Below are 24,161 nucleotides of genomic sequence, written 5' to 3'. Positions count from 1 at the left end.
ACTAGTGAGGGCAGCAACGTGGAGTCCTAGACGTCATTAGCAGTAACCACCTGATAACTTAAAACAATGTCTGTAATAACTGTTCCAAGGGCCTTGAAGAGCCTTAGATGTACTGTGGAAGTAGTGCTGTTGTGTTCATGGGTCAGTGCAGAGGAAAGCGTGCACACACACATGGGAGTGCGTATTGTTCTCAGCAGATGGGAGTCACGAGGTGTTTGTGCAGCTCTGCTAGCGTGAGTTCTTCCTCTGTCTGTCAACAAGTGAGGTCTCCTTTCATCTAGCAGCTTCTAGGACGTCAGCCAGGATCACACCCCTCTGTTTACATGTTCTCCTGCCATCTATCCTCCTTCTCTACTCCCTCAATCTATCCACTTATCAGAACTCATCCGTTTACCTCCAGCTTCCCCTTTTAACGTGTTTTGGATGAACATTGAATCCTGCCTGCTGTCCACCCGTCGTTTCTTGGTTCAAGGACAGCAAACTGACATCAGTTAATCTCCTTAATGGTCTGCTCTGCTTCACCAAAGCAACCAGAAAGGATGAAGGTCGCAGAGGTACTGAAACAAAAGTGATGTCATTCATCCTCCATTTTCTACATTACGACGTCCTTCAACCTCCCTCCATCATCACTCGTGTATTTAGGAACTAGTGTCTGATTATAGCTGTGGGGACACTTTGTTCTGGGACCAGTAGGTGCTGCAGCTGCACTTGGTCCTTGTGTAGTTAGGGAGGTATACCGTCTTGATTGGTAAAATCTGTTTCTCTGTTTGTTAATTTTTCAACTGCTTTACCTTATTTTCCATTACATTTAGAAATCTAACAACCAATATCACTTCTCTGATGCTATATTTGTTGGTTGTGCAGTGAATCCTGATGCTTTATATAGTAGACATTCTGTTTATCACAAATACATGATGCATCATGTACTGTTAGTCACACAAGTGTGTTGGCAGTGTAAAAGTAGAACATCGTGTGCAGTGTTCTGATGGTTCAGTTTTCATTTGAGCCCGATTAAGGCCTGCTGGACTCCGCTCAAGTGCGAAGTCATTCAGTGACTATGTGTTGGGTTCTGAAATAGCCTCGAGCTGTTTGATACACTGTGTAAAGTTCACTCTCATCAGCCTGGCTTCCACCAGCAGCAGCAAACAGCTGTTTGAGCAACAACACTTTATAATTATACACTATTGCAACAAACTGTGTGGAATAAGCATGTGACCTATAAAGAATAATTTCAGATCTAGAATCTGAATTCTAAATGAACAATTCCATCCTCTGATTATACATCAGTCCTTTGCTTGTCATGCGGTAACGTGGGAGGTAACTTGTGCTGTGATTATTTTCAATGCAGATAACGTGTACATGTTATGTACAAAACTTTTCAGAGTTGAATTTGATCACATTGTTTTGTGGTACGTGGTAGTAAGAGAGATGCTCATTGGATATATATATATATATATATATATATAGTGTATATCCTCTCCTACAGCAGTGTGTGTTCCTCTCTCTGTACAACGTGATAAGGTGATGCCTTTAGCAGTGCGACAGCTTAGAAGAATCAGCACCGTTTCACCGTCAGTTTATTAATTAATCAATTGACAATAAAGGATCCCTGATTTGTAAAAGGCCTTTATTCATTCCAGAATAATAGACCTAACTCTGGGGAAAACCGTCTTGTGTTTGTTTGGGATTAAGTTCAAATGTTTTCTCTCTACCAATGTCTCCTTAAGCTTGACACTTGATAGGAGGTTTGCAGCGAGTGTGTGTGTGTGTGTTTGTGTTTACAGGTGTGTGTAGTGCATGAAGCCTGTCACTGTGTAAAGGTTACACTGGATAGGAGGTTTGCAGTGTGTGTGTGTGTGTGTGTGGTGTGTGTGTGTGTGTGTGTGTGTGCATAAAGAGTCACGCATGGGGCTAACGGGCTCATTGATGAGAACTTAATGAAGCAGCTCTGGCTTCCCGGCCCCTCGGTGCTCTTTCTCTGTAGTAAAGGATGAAGATGAAGGGGGGGCACTATACTGTCTGTAGTAGATCCTCTTTGGGAAGGGAAAATGTGTGTGAGGCCACGGGTGAGATTGAAAATGACAAAGGAGTGATCCAAAGATAAGCCTGCTGAAATAGATTAGTTCTTCTCCTGATTCTTAGAAAATGCATTGATCCGTCTATTGTGTGCATCCAACGCCTGATGAGTGTGATGTCTTCTCTGCTTCAACCCCTCAATGAGACACAGGGGCAGGTTATGTTTCTTCACCATGAACACATACACTGCAGGTGTCGTTGACTCAATCCCACATACACATCCTGCTTTGGGAAATACACACCTTCAAACCTGAATATTACTCCCTATTAATCCGCTGCTCAAAATAGTCCCAAAGTAACAATTCTCTCTAGTTTGATTTGCTAAAAACTACAGTAAGAGAAAATTACTTTCACCTTTTTAGAGAATGAAACTAGATATTTCTTTATTTTGGGTTTTTGAGGTCTTTTTCAAGGAAGCCACACAGAGAGACGGAGTAACACAGGGTTTTGTTGCTGTCATGATGTTTGTTGAGGATCACAAAAATATACGAGCATCCAAGTGTTATCCTTAAATCACTCGATTGAGCGGATGGAAAAGATGCCTTATTTTGTTATTGATCCCATTAAGAGAGTCTTTTATTAGGAGAGATGCCATCTTGTTACCCTCCTTTGTGGATTTCATATATTGGGGTTCATGTGCAAGAGATATGTCGTGTACCCAGGTGGCTGTAACCACTGTTACTGATGCTACATCTGGTGGAGCAGTGCAGAGAGAGAGGCAAGACTCAGAACCATTTAATAATTATAATTTAATAATAATAATTAAAGTTTCTGGATAACTGAGAAGTCCGAGGTCATGAAATATTAAAGGAGTCTCAATATGTAAATACAGGGGTAAATCTGTGCAAGAGGGCGGGGGAGGTGAAGTGCGGTCGATGCTGGGGGCGGGGGGGGGGGATCAAGGAATGAATGAGATTAGAAGTGGTGAGACGTAGAGGGGTGAACGGGGAGGGAGACATGCAACGAGAGAGAGGGAGAGAGGAGGAGCAAAAGAGATGGATAATCCTCCCCCTTTGCTCCTGTGGCGAGGTGGGGGTAGCCTTAACCCCCCCCCCCCTCACCTCTCCTTAAAAAAAAGGCTGTGTGAAAGTTCTCCCCGGCAGAAGGGAGCGAGGGAGCCGGAGTGAGCGCAGAGGAGAGGCAGTCAGGGTCCCCCCCCTGGAGCAGGAGGCGAGAGACGGCGTCTCTTTGATGGACCCCTGCAGCAGCAGCATCACTCCTGCCACTCACCATGCCGTCTGTGTCTGTGAGCCTGCCAGCAGCTCTGACTGGACCTGCACGCACCTGGGTCTGTCTGTCCTGCATGTTCTGGGTGAGGTAACCTTTCAACGGGGATTTCTTTCTCTCTCCTCTTAAACACCAGACCAAGCACGTGCAGTAACGTGCAGACTTCACATTGAGCGATTACGTCACAGCAGGATCAACATTATGTAAGTAGTGCGAAAGGTGGTTGAGTGACAGCATCAGCTTGATGATGCAGGTCAACGTTCCGCTTGCGTGGAGGCAGGTTGCCGGATCATTTCAGTGTTGATGCCCTGATCAAATCAAGCTGGGGCTGTGTTGGGTGGTCTGCTGGTCGGGGGTTGGGTTGAGGGTTGGGACCCCGGCAGTGGGGGGGCCTTGGCATAGTGACACATTTAAATGAGGGACAATGGGATGGAAGTTCTTTTCTCCCCTGAGAAACATTTCATATTCCTCCCCACAGCACGCACTGGAAATGTGGAATCCAAAGCGTCCCATGCTCCTCTTACCCCTCGCTCTCTCTTTCTCACCCTCTCCCTGTCCCTCCCTGTCCCTCCGTGTCCCTCCGTGTCCCGCTCTGTCTCGCTCCAGGTGGTTGAGAGACAGCTATTTTTTGCTTTCTCTTGTATAATTCAATCTGCCGCGCATTCCCGCTCACAGCGAGGGGCTGTCTGTGCACTCGTGTGCCCTCTGAGCCCTGAAGTGGTCACTGAAGAACTGTGCTCATGTGTCCACGCTAAAAGCATTGTGACCGTGGTCTCCACATTTGTCTTCAAACACAGAGAGAGCTTTTCCTAATTTGTGCTGATATGAAAGAACATTCCAGGCTCAAATATACAACATAGAACGCTGCTCTCCTCTTTTTTGGGGGGCTGAATGGAGGATGAAAGAGGAGAATGCTTGAATAGACCATTGAGATCCATCCTTTCCTCATTCTGCAGTGGTCCTTTGGGACATGACTGCACACCACAGACAGAGCTGCAGTCCTTTGCGAGGAGACTGGATAATCTTACAGGGCTCTTCATCAGTTAATTACCGCTCTTTCTTTCGAGAAGGGTAGGCGAGGTCAAAAAGAGGGGCTGGAGGGGAGGGGGCGGGGGGGCTCGTAAAAGAATCTCAAAGCCCCCCAGCTAAGCTCCGGGTCACTGATTGACTGCGTTAGAGCACGGTCTCACAAAGCGAGCTCACTTAAGGGGGCGAGGTTCGATCAGCGCCTGGGCATTATCAGCAGATCTGTTTGGCCCAAGCAGCCCTAATTTGGGCACAATTTATTCCAGCGGATTGGGGTCAGAGTTAAGGTTAACAGTGAGCTTTATTCCAATCAAAACATGAAGTGTGAACTAAGCGATCATCTCGATAAATCACTTGATTTGATGGTGATTTATCAAGATCAAAATCTGAAAAAAGGGCACATTTCATCACACAGTTCTTCTTCTTTCAAAGGACCAGTGTGGACCGTTCAGGTTGTGTAGAGTAGACACAGACATTCCCCTATGGGCAGATGGGAAAGTGAGAACATCTGCAAAAGCAGAAGAGATGGGTACACAGAGAAAATAAAAGGATCATTTGAGAGCGAGTGAGTGCGTGCAGATGCAGGAAACAGACCAGGATCTAGACAAGATCTATTCCTCAGCCCGGCCTCACGGGGACCGCTTCCTCTGGTCCTGGATAACAGGAGTTATTTCTAGCACAGAAGCAGAAAGTGAAAGCTCAGGGAAATATGGGAAATGACGGGAGCGATTTGAAGGACAAAGGAAATGCAGAGAAGATGCTCTGTGCAAGACCGCAGGGCACAGTAAGCGCGGATGCTGCAGGAGGCCATGAAAGAAGACCTTCGGGACAGTGCCCAACACTGTGCCAAACGCTGAATAATTAATGTCAAAGGGGTTTAGGGATAGTTTCATCAGGTTTCTCCCAACACAATCAAATGTCCTCTACCTCCTGTGAAACTTTGGACGCTGATGCGAATCCCCTGGACCTTCAAAAATGGGCGGTTGTGACTGCGTGGCCTTATTGTGGATTTTGCAGCATAGAGGTGTGATGGAGATGCAAAGATGCGGTAGAAGTGGACAGGTGCAACTCATCTGAACACGTGTTGTAGGAAACACTGCCACACTAATATTGACCCATGGCTACAGAGTTCTCAGGGTTCAAACAACCCCTCCGGGATGATCGATATCCATTAACGTACAGTTTGGTCTCAAAAAGATCGTTCTTTTGATTAAAAATAACTGTTTTCCTGTTTGCCCTGCACGTATCTCCTTTTCCACCCTGCCCTTTGTGTCTTGCTCTTGTGCTGGTTTCACACAACTTCACACGAGTTCACCAGATTACCTCTGATTTTTGTTGCACATAGGGGCCCCGTTTGAAATCCGGCAGAGATTCAGTAATGTAACATCTGGGCCCCGATGTTTTTCCCTGTAATGGATTTGCCATGCGGTTGTTTTCTGTCTTTGATCCTTTTGTTTCCAGAGAGTTGGACTCAAGACTCATGTTGTTCCATCTTGGCGTTGCACTCCCACGTTGATAAAATCCTGAAAACCAAAAAGGGAAGATAAACCCTGGCTCAGTTGATTTATGAGCGGTGTTGAGCTTTGTGTAACACCTCCCACCGGCCTTTTTTGTTCCATTAGAGACCCCCAGCTTAATGCATGCTTCACTGGGCACATTGGCCCCAAACCTCCCATGGCCTGCTGACTTCAGCCACTGGGAAGTTTGGGATCCAGTTATTTCACTGGGTTTTAGTTTTCCCAATTTCCACCCCATAATCCAGAATTATTGACTTATAAACAACTGTTAAGTAAGTTCATGCTCTGTTTTAGTGGTGGTAGTAAAATGGGATGCAGTGATGGTTCAGTGAGTGTCTTTTACTCGTCATCCTTTTTACGTCATCCCTTTATCTGACCAGCTTTCATCATGGCGGCCACTGCAATGCTTCCTGGTTGTTTTGCTCATTGAAGAACGTTTCTCAGCCAAAGCTATTGGAGAACAGGCCACAGCTTCCACCAGGATCATCTGCTGAATCCCATTCGTGGCCCCCGTGTCCAGCAAAGGTTACGTAGCCTTAAACATTCGATATCTTTGTTTACCGAAGGCATTTAAGCCGACTTCTATGGCCATGCTTCACTCCTCATTGGTTCAACAGTTATTATCAGCCAAAACATTCCTTACTTGTAACGTGGACTCAAGCCTCACTGCCAGAGCAGAACTTATAAACTTACTTAAGACTCTGTTTTTACACAGCAACAAATCCCAGATCGATTCCAGGAAACACGCCACCTCATGGAGGCGGATAGCGAAACGTGAGCGGGGGGGGGGCACTTGTGTGAATGAATGAATGTCAGTTTCTTGGCCCCGTTTCTCCATCTGTCCGTGGAGGGCTCTCATCAAAGAGGCCCGCGGACCTTGTTAGCCATGATAACCTCTACCTCTGGATGTGATCTGGACCTCCCAGGGATCCCTATGCATTCAAGTGTGAGGCCAAACAATGGTCATTGGAAGTGGCGCCGACGGCGTCATGCTGCTCCAAAGGGCTCGGGATTCATATTTGAGGGTTTTAACATTCTTCCAATTTTTTACTCATTAAGTGACGTTTAGTGTTCTCGGTGCCATGAGTGATTTGTTCAGTTTCTATGAATTTTTCTGACTTAAATAATCATGAGAACGAAATGCCTCAAAGAACCCGTCATCCTGATTTTTCCTGGAGAACAATTTGGTTTTGCGGTAAAAGTATCACCAGATGTCTCAGTCCCTGGCAGCCCATCACGATATGGAACACGTGCTGTTTTCCATTGGAGGGCCCCTCCCTGGATGAACTTTGTCCATGAGGAAACCTCTTTCATCCCACTGATGATGTTGGCAAAGGCCACCAGCTTGTTTTTATTTGGGGCTAGCCGCCATCTTTGTTCCACATGTCTGATTTATTATCATAAGCTGCTCATTCTGCATGGCTGTAATAGTAACACTATTGAAACAGGAGCTTTATGAGTCGCATACTGGGGATTTGAGGTGAGATGTCAGCATGCATACCTGAACACTGGCCAGGAAATCAACAGTTATGGATGGTTGTATTTCACGCTCACAGTGACCGATTATTTGGAGACACAACATCAAAACAACAGTCGACAAATCAGACAAAGAGAAGGTATGCAACCGTAAAGAAGCAGAAATGAATAGATGGACAGAAGCTGATAATATGAACAATAAGCAAAGCAGGACGTATCAACAGGTTGAACCTCAGTATTTCCTGCAATACGTCATTAAATGAAAGTGTAAGGATGATATTTGCTTCTATCCATATTCTTTAAATACTTACTTTACTTTCTTTGAATGATGAGACTTGTGTGTCTAGAGAAGAAAACCCTGTTTACCAGAATAAATCATCATCTCAAATCCCATCACAGGATGACTTTAGAAGATTTTAGTTAGTTTTGGTGCATTTGGTTCATCTACTTGTTAACTTTAAGTTTTCCGAGGTGTCTGAAGGAGCTTTGGCCGATTCCTCTTAAAACCACAGACTGTTTTTTCCATTCTGGGGGATTTATGGGCAGATGTTGAATAAATTGTTCCTAACTTTCAATGGTATATAATCACCTGTGGATGAAAGTGGTGTTTTCTTAGCTTAGAATGAGCCATCAGCACCTACATGGGCAGCGTTTCATCTTGACAGATTGCCTCATGGTGCAGCGTCATGTTTCTACAGTGGACAAAGCGGACACTGTCCCACACCTTTACATTACCATTACGTTTACACGGCTTTTTAAATGATCGAATAATACACTGTAATCACAAATTCCAATGTGATTATACCTCATGCTTTTTTATAATAAAAGCAAACAGCCGTCTTTGTTTCTTTTGCTATTGAACAGAATTAATGCTGTCGGCCCTTTGTGGCGTAGCAGGGCTTATTTAATCATAATAACATGACCTAATGATCATATAGCCTTTCAGCAGATGTAATGTTTACATTAATCAAATGTAATCCATGGGTTAAGATGTAACGTAAGTCGCTTTGGATAAAAGTGTCAGCTAAATGACATGTGATGTACATGCTCACCATTTAGAAAGTAGTGAATTGCACAATGAATAAAACAAGGAGAAGTAGAGTTATCTTCTAATAGACTTCTATAGAATCAGACTTATTTGTGCAATAATAATAATAATAATAATAGCCCCTGATGGCTATTACAGACAATGCAGGTTTATGACACGTCGTCCTTGTCTTTCTTTGCTTTTTAGCCGTAAACACCACATGTTAAATGCATGTCCTGAGCGTGGTGCCTGTAGCGATGGAGGCGGCGTGCTTATAGTTTATAGTTAATGTGGAGCATAGAGCGATCTGGTATATATTATTATACGTGGTTACATTCAAACCAACACTGCATTACTTTGACCTGCATTAAGATACAGGAACATCTTCAGTATTTTGAGAAGACCACAACGTGTTCCTCTCAGTGATGCTGATGGTCTGTGAAGGAGGGATTCTGATCCTCCCCCTCTCACTTCTTGGATGACTGGCTCATTTCCTCCCTGGGACCCACCTCACTGAGATGAAATACATGTAGGGAGAGGTTGGAAGAGGGGGAGGAGAGACTGGAATGCCTTGGGTGCATTTCCCCCCCAAATGAAAAGCAGGTGACTGCATTGAAGGAAGAAAAGGGAGGAAGTACATGTTGAAAAGGAAAAAAGAAAGCGCTCTTCTCTTGTATTTAGTGGTGAATTGTGGCCTGTCGCACTTGTTCTGTAGTGAGCTGCTTACAATGAGGGGATTCACAGACACTTCCTCCTTCATCTGAGCTGGATAGAAACCTTAATTGGAACCAGGCTGATTCTGCGTCGAGTGGTCATTGTTGTCACTACACAACATGTCTGGGAATATTCTACTCCAAGAGCCTTTAAATGTCACTAGTGTGATTCTAGGGGATAGGAACGTCCTGTCAATCCATGAAAATGACAACGATACATGAATTTGATTGGTAGAAGTAAATCAATGCTGCTATTATTCCTCAAAAAATGTTTAGTTGAAATTGTTGAATTCTCTGTACATCCTGAGAGCAATGAACGGACACAAAAAATACTAATAAGTAAATAATCTATAAGGGGATGAGCGCAAAATGGTAGAATTTTCTTTTGTGTTTGTGCAAGCGAAGCCGCTGTTGAATCCTTCTTTCCTGGTTTCTTTCCATTTCTTCATTGTTTAACAAATGCCTCTCAGGTTTTAATTCTCACGCATTTGATTCCAGGGACACGAGTTGTTTGTGGGTTACTTTTGTGTTGGAGCTTGTTTCTGTTGTGATAAGAAATGACACAGGACAAAGGAAATGTGCATCTGATAGCCAACATGTGATTTTCACATGTAGTTGAGTCTCCTATCTGCTCATCCCATCCTCACCAGACCAAGGGGCCACTCATCAGGAGGAAGTCACTCTGGATAAGTGGAACAACATGGATGGATGGAGTAATCAACGACAGGGGGATCTAATCAAATGGTTTTGGGGACTAATACATGAATTCTCAGGCTGCAATGCAGGGATTTCTATGTTGGAATCAATCTTTTGTGTGATACTGAACAAACCGACACAGACACAGAATGAACTTTACAATCAGAAGTATTTCAGCCCAAAACGCAGAGCAGCAGCAGCTTGTGGCCTTTGTCCTCCTGCTGCATCCCTTCTCTGGGCGTCTTCCTGTCAGCTGTGTGTGTGTCCTTGGGTTTCAAGATCTCCACTAAAACCCATCTAACATTAGTGGAACATGCACAGTGGGTTCAGGATTTCTGTGAGTGTTCAAGCTCACAACCTCTTTGTGTCTGATGCACCTTCAGTGTGAAGTCTGTTTGGGGTCTTTAAGGGAACACAAGATAAGATGTGAGGGTGTGTGTCTGTGGGGCATTAAGGGAAATATGTGTATATATAATATATATATATTAGTGCTGTCAAACCCATTTTATTATTCATCTGTTTTAGCTTTGTTTATTTTTATATAATTGAGACAAATTAAAGTCTAACTCTAGGCCCGGCCAGCGTGAATAGGAAGGAGGTCAGCCAGAGGAGAGCAAGAGCTGTGGAGATGGGTCAAAGGTCACTGAGCTCCTACTTGCTGTTATTTAGCGGAGGAAGATGAAGAATAGCTGGCTTGTGAGGGGGGGGGGACAACCACAAGAAGAAGGCTGGGAAACAACAACAAACGCTCCAAATGGATTTTTACTCGTTACACTGATGGTCCCTTGCAGTTCCAGATAGAGACATGTGGTGGTCTGTGCGTCCTGTACACATGTCCATCCATGCATATGGCGTCCCATATGAGAGACGCTCCCTCTGTGATTAAGCCGCTCGACTGGAGAGGTCTCGTTCCGTCGGGACAAACAATGGCCTCTTGTTGGTGGGGGCGCCCTGTGTGTATGTGTTTATGCTTTTCAATGACTTCATTCAGACTGTAGGAAATCACTGGGACACACGGGGGGGGGGGGGGGGGGGGGGCAGACAGCTCGTCCTCGTCTGTCTCGTCTCAATGGAAGACTACAGACAAACTAATGACAGTCTGTCCGTCAGTGCTGCGCCCCCCCCCCCCCCCCCCCCTCCGACCCACTGGGTCCTCCAACTACCCAAGCTGACTGGAAACAATAATTGTAAATAAGAATTTAGTGTCAAAATAATTAAATTAAGTAGATCTAAAAGTAGCCAATAAGACATAACTTGGCATTAAAATGGATGTAAGGCCTTGTAATTGTTGTCTATAAAGTAAAATGCTTGAGACACCCTGGACTCTGCACACTGAGCAAATGAAACCAGGTCCCGTGTGTACATGAGGGAATACTTGGAGGCTGGGAGTGAATGCCAGTGTAATCAGAATAGAAATCATTGTGCGCCTATAGAAGTCTTTGCATGAGTCGAAGGAGTTGAGGTAATAGATTTTGACCTCAGAATTTGAGGAGAAAAACAGCCTCTCGGTTATCTTCTCCTGCTGGAATGTCTGGAGGGATTTATCTCCGTGATATAACATTACCTAACGCGCTCCCTCTAAAACGTATAACCATTATCTGGACTCTGACACTAAGAGTTTGATAAATACCGCTTTTAAAAAGTTGATTACTTGAACAATGCGTTTCCCTTTCGTCTCTGCCACACCGACTTATTAACAACAACAACACCATCATTTAAAAGTATAAAGTGTCATTTTTTATTAAACACTTTGTATAATGGTAGAGGAAACACTGATGTGTAGCTTCCATCATCGATGTTTGATGAAAACAACGACTGAGAGTGTTATTATTATTTTTCTCCCTGGATCATGTGACCGGTGTTGCAGTAAAAGTAGCTTCACGTAGGTGTGACTTTGGGCCTTTTCTCTGTTCTAGTTGGAATACAGACGGGCAGAGGCCGTACATGCAGAGTACTCCTCCACTTCTACTCAAACGGGAAGAAGCAGAGTCGGTGGAGACCAAAATAAAGCGAAAAGTGAGGGAATATTGGACAGGTGACTCTAAATGAATAATATTGTGGCTTAAAGTTACCGATAATTTAACATTATAATGAATAGTCTTTAGGTGGAATCTTAACTGATTAAATAACTTATCAACTTATTGCGAAATACAATTACAATACAGTTCCGTGAGATAAAAAATGGACGCCAACTGGCAGCCTTCCGGTCATCAGCTGATCCAAACATTAAGCTCCATTAACCCAGAATAAAAAACTAGATGACGGCAGAATTTTCTCTACAAAATAATTGGAACCCAAAACACTTCTCTCTTGTATCTCTTGTCTCCCTCTGTATAATCTCCCTGGCAACTGTTCCTAAGACAATTCGTATATATACACTTTAATGTTTTCTATGTATCGAGTGACTCACCAGACAACATGCTATGTTGGGATATATTTATGTAATGCAAATATGAAACAACTTATTTTGCATTTACAAGAACATTCACGATTTTAACTTAATAAATAGTGGTGTAGCTTGTTTTTAGCTTGTTTCTTTTCCCCCAAGTGGCCGAACTAATTCAATAACTGAGCTTTAGAGTAAGGGTGGGATTGCAGCGTCTGGCTGGAGCATCAAAAGTGGAGGTCGGGCCTTTTAGCACCTCCCTGAAGCTTCCTAGAATTCCTGTGAAATTAAAAATGACGGGGCAAAAATGCCTCTGATAATAAGGAGAAACCCTGCAGCCAGCTGTAGAGCAACCGCACTGTGGGGATAACATGTACACAACGCTGCACTGTTACAATATGCTGTGTAAAAGAGAGAGATGTAGAGGGACAGTGGGTTATTTGAAAGATGGCTGGCCATGTTCTCTCGTGTGTGTGTGTGTGTGTGCTAATGAGTGTGAGGCAGGAGATTATGCATGTGCCTCTAAGCGAACAGGGACGGTTCCCAGGAGCTGAGGGGGGTATGTGTAGACCCTGACCCCAGCTTTGGGGGGTCCCGGTGCCTGTCTGAAACCATTTCCCCTCTTTGTAGCCCATTAGAGACTGAAGTGTGACGCCAATGTGAACACGTTGAAACCCGGGCTGCCAGGGTTTGCCTTTAACCCCCCCGCCCCACACACCTCTCCCCGTTACCGAGGTCTCCCCGAGCGACTCCCAATATACTGCACCCCCCCCAAACAATAAACAAACTGTGAGCGCTGGGTGCATTGCTAATGATGGGAAACAATCCTGGGCTCACAAAAGGCGGCGCCCCGCCCGCTTGGTGCTGTATTTACTCCGTAGTTTGAGGTTAAACGTTCTTACACAGACAGGCCCTCTTTGTAGAGAACAATGTTAAAGTTAAACCCTTAAAGTAGAGTGCATTTCAGTTTTCAATATACACCTCAAACCTTGTTCCACCCAGTCTGTCCACACAGTGTCCGTCCTGCTGGGTGACTGGGTACAAGGTGATTGTGAATAGACTCCTAGAGACGATGAGACATTGAAAATGCTTCTGTCCAGGTGTGAGGCAGGAGGTGGAAGTGAAACCAGAGCTGAGTTAAAAAGTTAAGATCTACCAAACGTGCAGTTACTTCATGTCTTTTCTCCCATTATGTACGTAGTCGACTGTGATGTGACTGAAACTCCCGTCATGGCTGCTTAAGGACTGTTTTGGGTGGACTGGTAGAGAGTTAAGAAGGTGTGTGTGTCTCTGAGTCATGTTCCTTGTGCTCGTAGGATCGAGTCCTTTCTATGTTGACAGTAGATTTTCTGTCTAAGTGCACGCAGAGGATTTGGTTTTGGGTCCACACACAGTTTCATTCCAGAGGTTCCTGAAAAGTGGTGACTTTTTGACGGAAATGTTTGAAGTCCCCCTTAAAAGACACACACTGGTCCAAAATCACATTACACACTCAATAGTACCGTTAAACCCACTTATCACCCCTTTCAATCCCCTCAAATCCATTTGCAGATTCCCGAACCCAGCAGGTGCCAGCTGGAGGCTTGGCATGGCGGCGCCCTGGATGGCGCTGTGCGTGGATGCCAGCCCTCCCCGGGAAAGGCCCCGTGCCAATACGGCGCGTCCTGCTCAGCCGCGGCCATTGTTTGGGCCTAACGAGATTAAGCTAATCACGTTAGGTGGTGGGAAGGCGTAGCCGGCAGAAGGAATGATGGGTCGGCTCTGTGGCTCAGAAATACAAACACGGAGTTTGATGAACACCAGAGGCAACATTAGTCCGTGGAGAACCACACAATCATATCTTCATATTAAAGCTATAAGGTACGACAGGCTGTACTTTATCCTCCAATAATGTAACAGTTGGAGGGTGTAGTTAGTAACTGTTACATTATTGAAGATAAAGTACAGCCTCATGTACCTCATTGCTTTTATAACCAGCGACATTATAAATAATATGTAAATATCTGCCTTTCAGCACAAAATAGTTGTAGCCACCAAATGTGTGTCACATGTCATCAGTCTAGAGACAAATAGTCCCCTACGTTCATGTAAACAGCGCCGGGTCCCTCACCCTCTCATTCATTCACATCATGACGTCACCTTAATGTCCTCTTGTGAACGCTCTTTGGGGGATTCTGCACCGAGCTGAAAGCTCAAATCTACCGTGTTACTTTGAGTTCTTTGTTCAGAGCACCGTGCTTTTCAAACATTTCAGACAGATTCCTGTTTACTTAAATATACGGAGATTTTTGTTTCACATTTTCCTTCATGACGGACAATGATTTAAGTTGATGTTTTTTGTATTTTTAGTTTTTCTGTCATCTACACTGGGAAGGATTCATGATCCCCAGCTGTTAAATTCCAAAGGCTTTGGTGATCATTTCATTATTCATGTTGTGCCATTGTAAGATAATTCAGTTTTTTTGTCCATTGTTTTTTATTCAGGGCCAAACACCTGCAAAAATAATTCCATTCCCCAACATTAGACATTTTAACATGCCAAAATGTGACATCTCACCTATCTAATACCTCTGCATTAAACGGGTTTATCATTGTATGAACTGTATGGAATGATGCCCTTAGTGGCTCAAGTATCCCCTTTCAAAATATCTGGTGAGCCCTTATAGTCCAGAGCCCACTAATCTGTGGGTTTAAAGGCTTATCCGGTACCAAGACATCAGATTAAATTATGTGAGGACAGCTTTTGCCAATTTTGCGAATGATCTTGTTGACTTTTTTTTTCAAGACAGTCACCGGGTAGAAGATGCAAGAATTAAATCTACCAGCACTGTGCGCAGGTTAACTACGACCAAGGATCCCAACAGGGGGACAAACCCCCCCTATTTCACACAATGCTCATGTATGCAGGACCTCTCCATCCAAACCTGGATCCATATCCATATCCACTAGATCCTGCCTGGAAAGTAGACATCATGGGAAACAGATGGTGCTTTTCTTCTGGTAATAACAGAGGACAGTGAGTGGATGGAGGAGTGAGGGAAGCCCAACAGATCCTCCGTCTGGTTTATCATTCAAGTGTTGGTTCTGTGATTGCACACCCGGGCCGCTTTTCCAACACGTTGCCTTTCAGAATGAAAAAAAGGTGTCGTTAGTGGTTTAAATGAATAATTCTAATATCCTGTGGTTCTTAGTGTGGGAATTCTTGCAACACAGGATTTTCCTTGCTGTGCTCCCAGTATGCCCACCACATGGCACATGCTTCACTTTTACTTTAAGGGGGCTATGAAATGTATTGTGAGGCTCCCTAATGTTACTGTGTCTTCTGGTGATATGTTTCTAATGCCAGTGTTGTACCTTTGTCTCATTAATCCTGACTCTGTTAATTGGTTAATTTTAGTTTACAATGAAGTACTTAATAAGTACAGTATCTCAATGGTGCAAGGTTGTGTTGTGTGGCTTACAGGGGCATGAACTGGACCACTTTGGGCTGAACAGGGGCTCCCAGTACCACGCTGCAGGGAACAAAGATGGACATTTCTGATTGGTCTCTAGCGTCGCTGAATGTTTTCAAATCCTCCAGGAAAAGGAGGGTCGGTCTGAAGCAGAGGAAAGACAGACAGACCCAGAGGGAAGGTTAACGGGGCGGGGAGCTTCTCCAAAGCTGCGTAACACACCTGCGAGGAGGGAAATGAGATGACAGGGCGGGAAGGAAATAGGAGGGTGAACGAGTGAAAGGGAAATAGCACATTAGTGAACAGGCCTGTTTTACGTCTCATTTTTGATTTGCCAAATTCAAGTCCTTGCAACCTCCTGTCTGGTGAATTAAAGAAACTTTATGAACATTTAACGCTGAAATAACTTATCATCCGCACAAAGTGTCACGCCTGAGATGAATGTGTATGTTTCATTGGCAAATATTTGTATTCCCACTTTACTATGAATGTCTTTTGTGCCGTACACCTTCATTTAAAAACAACACAAAAGGATACACAAAAGGTCCAGAAGGAGGTCCAGGTCCTCAACCCACCTGCAGTCCTTGAGGTCCAATCAGGTTAAAGGCTCCAACGCTAACATCTCACCTCTTGTTTATGTGCAGCCGGAGGAGTTGGAGGCTCTTCATTCCCATACGTTCCGGGTGAAGACTTTCAAGAAGGCCAAGCCCTGCGGCGCCTGTCAGCAGACCATCAGCCAAGATGGACTCATCTGCCGAGGTCAGTCATGTGCTGATGTACTGCAGGACACAGCTGGGTGTCCACGGCTTAGGGGGGCCGGGGGGTGGCCGATCAGAGGGGAACCAGGACCCATTCCACCAGAAAGGACGGCACTGCATTCTGTCTACTGACCAGCAGAGGGCGCCTCCTGCTATTGCGAAAAACAATTGTCAGATTTAGGAATTCTATGGGATATATTGGGCATTCTGTCTCACCATACTTAAGGCTTTATAGCGGCGGTCCACAATCCAATGGCCCAATGACCATGTCCACTTAATAAAGTGCTCTTTTTTTAAGATTGAAATCTATATATCTGTTGTTTATTTTAAGACTCTAACCTGTCGGGACAATGAAGGCCATATCTGTTACAGCAGCCATTAGTGCTCTGAGAAAGGGGTCATCCGGGGTCACCTGGGGTCGTCTCCGTGTCAGGGTTTGGTCACTTAAGTGACAGGGAGGGGAAAAGAAGCCTCAGAAAGGCCAAAGGTTAACAGCTTCTCACTTTGCTCACTTGTGTTTCCTGAAAAGAGGCAATGCAGTCGATGGTGGTGACGATAAGGGATCAGCTTGGTTTGATTGATGCACAACTGGGTGCATGGTTTCTCTTTCATGGTTCCTGGCTTCCTGTTAAACTTTACATGTCAGCGGGCCCTGTGTAGAATGGCAGGTGCCAGACTTTTTAAATCTTCTGAACAGAGTACAGTCAACCTTTTAGTCATGTGCTCAAAGAGGGCTGGAACCAAATCAGAGAATATCTGAGCGATCTGATGTTGGAGTGGAAATGTCTGTTCTCCACAGACAGCGTGGAGTGAGACCTCGTGGAAACGGCTGCCTGTTTGGTTTGTCACAGCAGCAGCAGGGAAGGGGTTTGAAGGGACCCATCCTTGGAAAGTGATTTCAACACCTATGCATGTGTGGTGCAGTATTTACAGTTTTAAAACGCTCCTCCATGATCACACTGTTGCACATTAACACCTGAAGGTTTCTCCTCCGTCTCTGGACAGAATCAAACCGACAGCCTCTCAAAGTCTGTGCCACAGGTGCAATACAAATTAGCAAGCGTGCCAATATTTAAAATGCTTTGTTTCTTATGGACCACATTTGCGTATCACTTAGTCTAAGCTTGTCGTTTAGATGTCTGATTTTCTGGGAGAAGGACAAAAGTACTGAATACAGCCATCACCTCCCTCTGATTCTACTGCTGTAAAGAAGGCCTATAAAATGAAGCTGCATTTACTCTGTGATCCAAGTGAGTAAAATGCTTGAGTCCAGATGTTCTTGTTGCTGAACATTGGGCTTTGAATGTCATTACGTCTTGTTTTATCACAGTGTGCTGCAGACCTTTTTTTGCACATATTTGTAAATTGTAAAGCGTGCACCTGCCCTTCAGCCTCTTATTAGCAGTATATGTCTATGTCAGTATATGTATATGTCCACAAAACAAAATGAAAGAAATCAGTCAAATTCATGGAAAATACATATTACCTTCATACACACAAAAATAAAAAGTGTGAACTTTATATTTTATACTCAAGGTTCCATTTATGTCGCCTAAAAGGACACAACAAATTTTCAATGAAAGCGTAACATATATTTTGGTTCCACAAATAACCCTCAGTGTGTCCTGGACAAGTAAAATGACACAAGACACCACCTGAGGGAGATAAATCACAGCGACAAAGAGGCATTTAAGTCTATTCTGATTTAATCGACCCCAGCTTGCTTTTCTCTCACTAGTTGTGTCTATGTTTGGTCATGTGTACGAGCGAACTGTGTGTGTGTGTGTGTGTGTGTGTGTGTCTTTCTCTCTCCCCAAAAAGATTTGTACCCGAGGTGAATGTATAAAGCACATTCAAAATGCTTATGTGACCCCTTGACCCCCCTCAGACAGACAGCCCCTCCCATCTGCTGCCCTTGTTTACAAACATCCTGCAGTCACATGGTCTCGTGATGACACAGCACTTCCTTTAGCGGTTGCCAGGATACAAGGTGTTAGTCACTTTGACAATGGCGTGTTGACACAATTTTCCAGTGGGAAAGAAAGGGAATGTTTGGAGGCCTGAGAGCAGGACGTTTCTTTCATATCCATTTGCTGTGATGAAGGTGGGGTTCAATGAATGGTCTGGAGGAGGATGAGAGTTTGCACAAAGATGATTTAACATTTGGTATAAAACCTCTTTTCTGTGTTCCCTCCTTCTTCCCACAGCTGCTGCATGGAGCTTTTGTAAAGAACATCTTACAGTGAAAAGCCATTAATAAAATAAACCCGCCTTCAAACACATCTACAAAGACTTGGAAGTGCTTTCCCAGTGAAGGGTGCAGCTCCTGCGCTGTGGGACGGGGGGACGGGGGGGGGGCTGGTTTGTCCAGCGTGTGTTTGTGAGGCAGAGGGAAGGATGTCATAGGTGCAGGTTGGGTGTTTTCTATGTAGGAATGTGTGTCGGGGTCCTGGTTGTGCACAGTAACACAGTGTGGTTCATACCACACACACACACTAAACAACATGCTGTCTGGACCCCCCACAGACACCGAGCCCTCCTCGCTTCACCAAGTCCTTCAGAGGAGCAGGTGGAGGAGGACATGGGTTTTCTGCCTCCCAGTCTAACATCCTTATCCTCAGAGACCTTCAGGGCAGCTTCTCTGACACGTGTCAAACATTCACGGGACTTGTGGGAAGTGGATTGTAAGCCAGTCAACGCCGCTAGGGCGCCCCCTGTGGGATGAGTTTGAACATTGCAACATGTGTTTGTCTCAGGCAAATTTAGGGCTCCATCGTCCTGTATTTGTATTTATTCGCAGCAAATAGTAATTTTAGTACACAGACGCTATAGCTACTTGAATTGTTTTGTAATTTAGTTTAAACTCTGATTTATTAAACAATGGTCATACGCAGACTTTCACTTTCACAGCAGAGTTCATTCTTAATGTTCAAAGTGTATGATTAATCTTGCCAAAAGCAGTGGAGGAGGTCCAATTAGTTTCATGACAACAGGGACGTCCACCAGCTGGTGAAGACCATGTGATCTGATTAAGTCAATGACAGTAACTGTGTCTTTCATGAGACATGGCAAGTATCATATATTGAAGTATGCGCTGAAGACGATGGGGTCAAAGTTCTCTCTTTAAACTTTGTAAAAAGACGTTTATACTTAAGAAATGAAAGATGAGATCCAGATGAACTTAACTGTATCTTGCAGTGTATAATCTAACAAGCTGCTATTTGAGCTGTAGCTTGTGTTTCAGCCACCAGGAGGCAGCAGAGTCCTTTGTTCCTCAAAAAATACCCTTATTCCTCATTTGTACTTCTAAATATTTCAGCACAAACCTTACAGTAATTGTCTGTTTTCGGCAATCGCAGCTTGAATGAAGGGAAACTGCTGTTTTGACCAATCGGATTCAGACTGAAACCCAGCCGTGAGTCATAAAACGGACAAACAGACAAACAGAAGTCATGTTTAGTCAGATCGAAGCAAACAAATGGCAGAGATCACAGAAGGATTCCATGTCTTACTCAGGATTTAATCTGCTGTCCCACATTGTTTTGGGGGGAATGTCCCATGTTGGGAAAGCTTCAGCAGCTGGATGAAGGTGGGGTCGTACCCACAGAAACCCAACACTGCAGGGACTTTGGTTGGGGAAACGCGTGGGCTGAACGATGACATCCCCGTTTAAGTCTGATGATGGATAATTCATTAATAATTACTGACATTGGTACAGAACAGAGCGTGTAGACACATGGGATTTATTTTCAGCTGTTAAGAATGGAGGGTTAGTCACTAAAGGTCATTCGCTGTTTACAGCCACTCGTGTGGAACAGCTGAGAAGCTCTAATAAGTCTGCACGTCTCAGAGGATGTGTCACATGACCTGGAAGCTGGCGTGGCACTACGCTTACCTTTTGGTCGTAGCAGGGCGTCAATAGACTTTAAAAAAAGAAAAGAAATGATCTCACATTTTGAAATTCATTAATCGCAATTAATCACCCAGAAGTAGTTTTTTCTCCTAAAGACTAAATCTTCAAAATGAACCAGTCATCACTTACAGATCTTTTTTTGTGTAGACTTCACAGTTCAAACAGTTCTAGTTACTTTCTGTATTTAAAACATGGACATCTTCAATCTGAATAAGTTTGAACGGAGTAAATGTCTTTTTCCTCTATAGACACACATGTATAGCACCACTGACAAATCCTTAAGATGAGGTTTCAAGTAGCTATAAAAGATGCATAGTAATTTAGTTTGAAGGTTTACAACCTGTAAAGGGTTTTTTATTAGAGACTTGTCATTAAATATAAGGGAAGTAGGAAGTAAACTCATGTAAGTCTGCTCGTAAGTTCTAGCCAACAGTGCTATAAGGTAGCAAGGGTTTTAAGGATGAGGATTGTGCACCTCAGACTACATTTAAGTATAATAATACAGGATTTGGTGGGTGTCATTAGACAGGACTGTGTGTGTATTACATTACATTGTGTGTACACGTGCTGTGATTGTGAAAGAGAGAAAGGAGAGTGATGGAGTGAATAAAGGGGTGGACTCTCCGGCCCTGCCCTCTGATTGGGTCCAGCCTGCTGGGAGTACGTTGGCCATGATGTGGTACAGCAGACCTCAGACCCACAGTCAGATAGCAACTTGGTGTCCACCCTCCTCCTCATCATCTCCCTGCTGTCCTCTCTGCCATCAGTGATTCATGTGAGCAGTTCTTCACCCTTTCCATATTTTCTCCAACTTCTTCTCTTCTTCCTGGCATAACCTGCTTCTCTCCTTATCACCCCCCATATTTTCTCCCCTTCCCCCGTCCCTCCACCAGGAACATTTCTGCTCTGTTTATTCTCCCAAGCTGCGACTTCCTAAGAAGGTAAAGCCTATCCTTTCACACCCAATATGGACGTCCTGCTCCTTCCTCCATGTGGCCCACGAGGAATCCCAGGCCCTGTTTGCTTTTCATGCTTATCAAGCAAATGGCCAAGAATGTTTTAAATGTCAAGTGCTTATGAAAAGCTCCGTGTGCTTTCTCTCTCTCTCCATATCTTGAATGTATAAAAATAGAGAGCATAATTATCTCGTACTTATGGGACACAGAATCCAGGCAAATACAGTTTAAAATAAAACTTGTCTCATGTTCTCAGGTGGGAGCTGTGCCAGAACAATGTATCTGTTGGCAGGTTAAATAATTCAGAATTATTCAGTTTCATATTAACTTGTTCAAGTTCCTCAAACGATCCATATTGCTGGTTTCTGCGTTTTTTTTAATCCTCATAAACGATGACCACGTCTCACCGATCAAGCCTTGGAAGACGTCACCATGTGCTCCTGCTTCTCACAATTCTATTACGACTTGTAGACAAACCGATGGATCCTAAAACATGGAAAATTCCAGATTGAAAGCAGTGGTTGGAGTCCAGGTTGTAATATGTTCCTCTGTGAGTTGAGGTGCTTTAACAATTGATGATAATTGCAAAGCTGACTGGTTTCAGAGGACATCGCCCAACTGCAAGATCCGCCGGCATTTTGTACCTTTGTCATCTAATGGAGGTAAAACAATAAATATTAGGGTATATAGTTTAATTTTCCTCCGTGTGATCTCCATTCGGTGTGACCCTGGGATCTCCAGTACTTCTCAAAGCCTGGAACCGTGTATTCCAGTAGGACTTTATGTGCCACCCACATTTGAAGGCCTCTAATTTAAAAGTCAAACTAACTATCAAATGTTACCCCCCCAAGTGCAAATATAGTCCCGTGTGTGCTGAAATAGAAACTAACTGCACCATAATGTAATGACACATTTGGCTCTGAAGAGGAAGCTTCTCACTCGTCTTAGTTGGAGTGTGTCGACGTGTGTGTCTGTTGCCTTCATCTTAGGGTCAGTGTGTTAAACTACTATTGGTTGGTTGACTGGTTGGTTGACTGGTTGGATGTGTCCATCGCTGGTGAAGCTGCACATGACTTCTTGTTCCTGTTGTGAAGTCCAATTAGTCCAACCATAAGTGCTCAACCTCTGTCACAACTGAACCCAAATATCAGCTATAGACTGTATAGATACAGACTGTATAGATACAGACTGTATAGATACAGACTGTATAGATATAGACTGTATAGATATAGACTGTATAGATATAGACTGTATAGATACAGACTGTATAGATATAGACTGTATATAGACTGTATAGATATAGACTGTATAGATATAGACTGTATAGATATAGACTGTATAGATATAGACTGTATAGATCTAGACTGTATAGATCTAGACTGTATAGATATAGACTGTATAGATATAGACTGTATAGATATAGACTGTATAGATATAGACTGTATAGATATAGACTGTATAGACTGAGAGGTAGACGTAGTTGACGTGACGGCCATCGCGATGTGGACAACCGGCTGGAATTCTCTGTTTCTGTATTGTGCCGTTGCTATATCTTTCTTAAATGAATGGTGAGTTAGTCATTTGTAGGCTTCTGTGTTGATACGCCCCAAACCACCAGTGAAGCGACTGCACGGACGACAAGTCGGTGTCGAAATGTCACTTTCCATGGTCTTTCTAAAGAATGATCGCGCTGTGAGGATAAAGATTCCATAATGCTCACCAGAGCACACGGTCCCACGAACAGTAGAGCGTGATAAGGAACATGCATCAGAGAGGACAAGGGGTGTGACAGTAAACCAGGAGTACACACAACGGGTACCAGACGACCTCCACACACACAATGAGCACCCTGCCAGATCCATAACAACTAATCTCAACAGACGGGACACACGCTTTGAAACATGTGGCTGGAACAATAACTCCTTACACAAGGTGTAGGCTGTTCCAGTAAAAGCACACAAACCCGTCCCCTATTTGGATTCTCTGTCCCACCATGTACGAGCTGCTGGTCCAGGTGCGCTCCCCACTGACCAGCGGGGGCCCGCAGACAGACAGAGGGCACCGGGGCGGGAGGGAAGCTGCAAGGAATGTGTTGACATTCAATAGTAGAACAACGTCTTTTATCTTTTGGTTTTTTTTTATGAATTCCTTTTAGCTCTGAATCACACATAATAAAACACTGGCGACTGCCTTTACAGAAGCACTGGAGCGCTCCAGCTTGCTGTTCTCTCATCAGTGTTCTGTCCAGCCAACGCAAGCAACTGGACCCGCTGCAGGCTCGCTCCACAGCGCTGGCAGAGCCGGCCGGTGGCCGCGCTGCAGCAGCCAAAGAGCCACAGAACGGGGTCCAAAACAAAGCTGTTGAGCAACTACTGGGCTTACGTGACTCCGAATGGATGCCAGTGGTTTTCTTTATTTGGATTTGTAAATATAGAAGCGGCTCATCATGCAAGCAGCAGTGTATTGTGATGCTCGCTCCACCACCGGCCAGAAGGAAGTATCTCATTAAATATTGGATCCATTTCCGTGATTTAGTATAGATGTATTTGATAATGTTGAGTTCTCTCGGCACATATGAGCTGTAACGGTTGGTTCTCAGGCCCTATGGCCACAATCACCTAGTTTATGCAAAGTCTATGCTTTCATCAGTGGGCCAATATCTTTAATCCCTTTTTAAGGTCCCCAATTCAAATGACTAATCACCTGACTTTCCATCAAGTACAAACAGCAGGCCTGAGTTGTAGATGTCCACATCTAAAGTAGCTTAGAAATAATATTTAGTTCCCATGTTTGTGAAATGACTACTTACATTTTCATATGGAAACACTCACATTCTTTCCGTTATTTGTGAAATGTCATTTCTCCTGATGGATTACCTTTAGTTTGACATGCTATCGGATAGCAGTGCAGATAGCATCATAACGACCAGCGTGGTGCT

General features: G+C 44.2%; 1 protein-coding gene across 6 annotated transcripts in view; it reads left to right on the top strand.

The window, feature by feature from the left end:
• Positions 1-24,161, top strand: part of tns1b (tensin 1b) — a 107,014-nt gene that overhangs the window by 13,724 nt on the left and 69,129 nt on the right. For all 6 annotated transcript variants that reach the window (XM_037487643.2, XM_062565203.1, XM_062565206.1 and 3 more), the window contains exon 2: positions 16,241-16,355. In XM_037487643.2, coding sequence (XP_037343540.2) covers positions 16,241-16,355 — 115 coding nt within the window. The remainder of the gene's footprint in view (positions 1-16,240; positions 16,356-24,161) is intronic.

Source organism: Pungitius pungitius, chromosome 10 (assembly GCF_949316345.1).
Source record: "Pungitius pungitius chromosome 10, fPunPun2.1, whole genome shotgun sequence".
Taxonomy (NCBI): Eukaryota; Metazoa; Chordata; class Actinopteri; order Perciformes; family Gasterosteidae; genus Pungitius; species Pungitius pungitius.
Note: the sequence above shows the minus strand (reverse complement) of the source record. Positions and strands in the feature narration are given on the sequence as shown.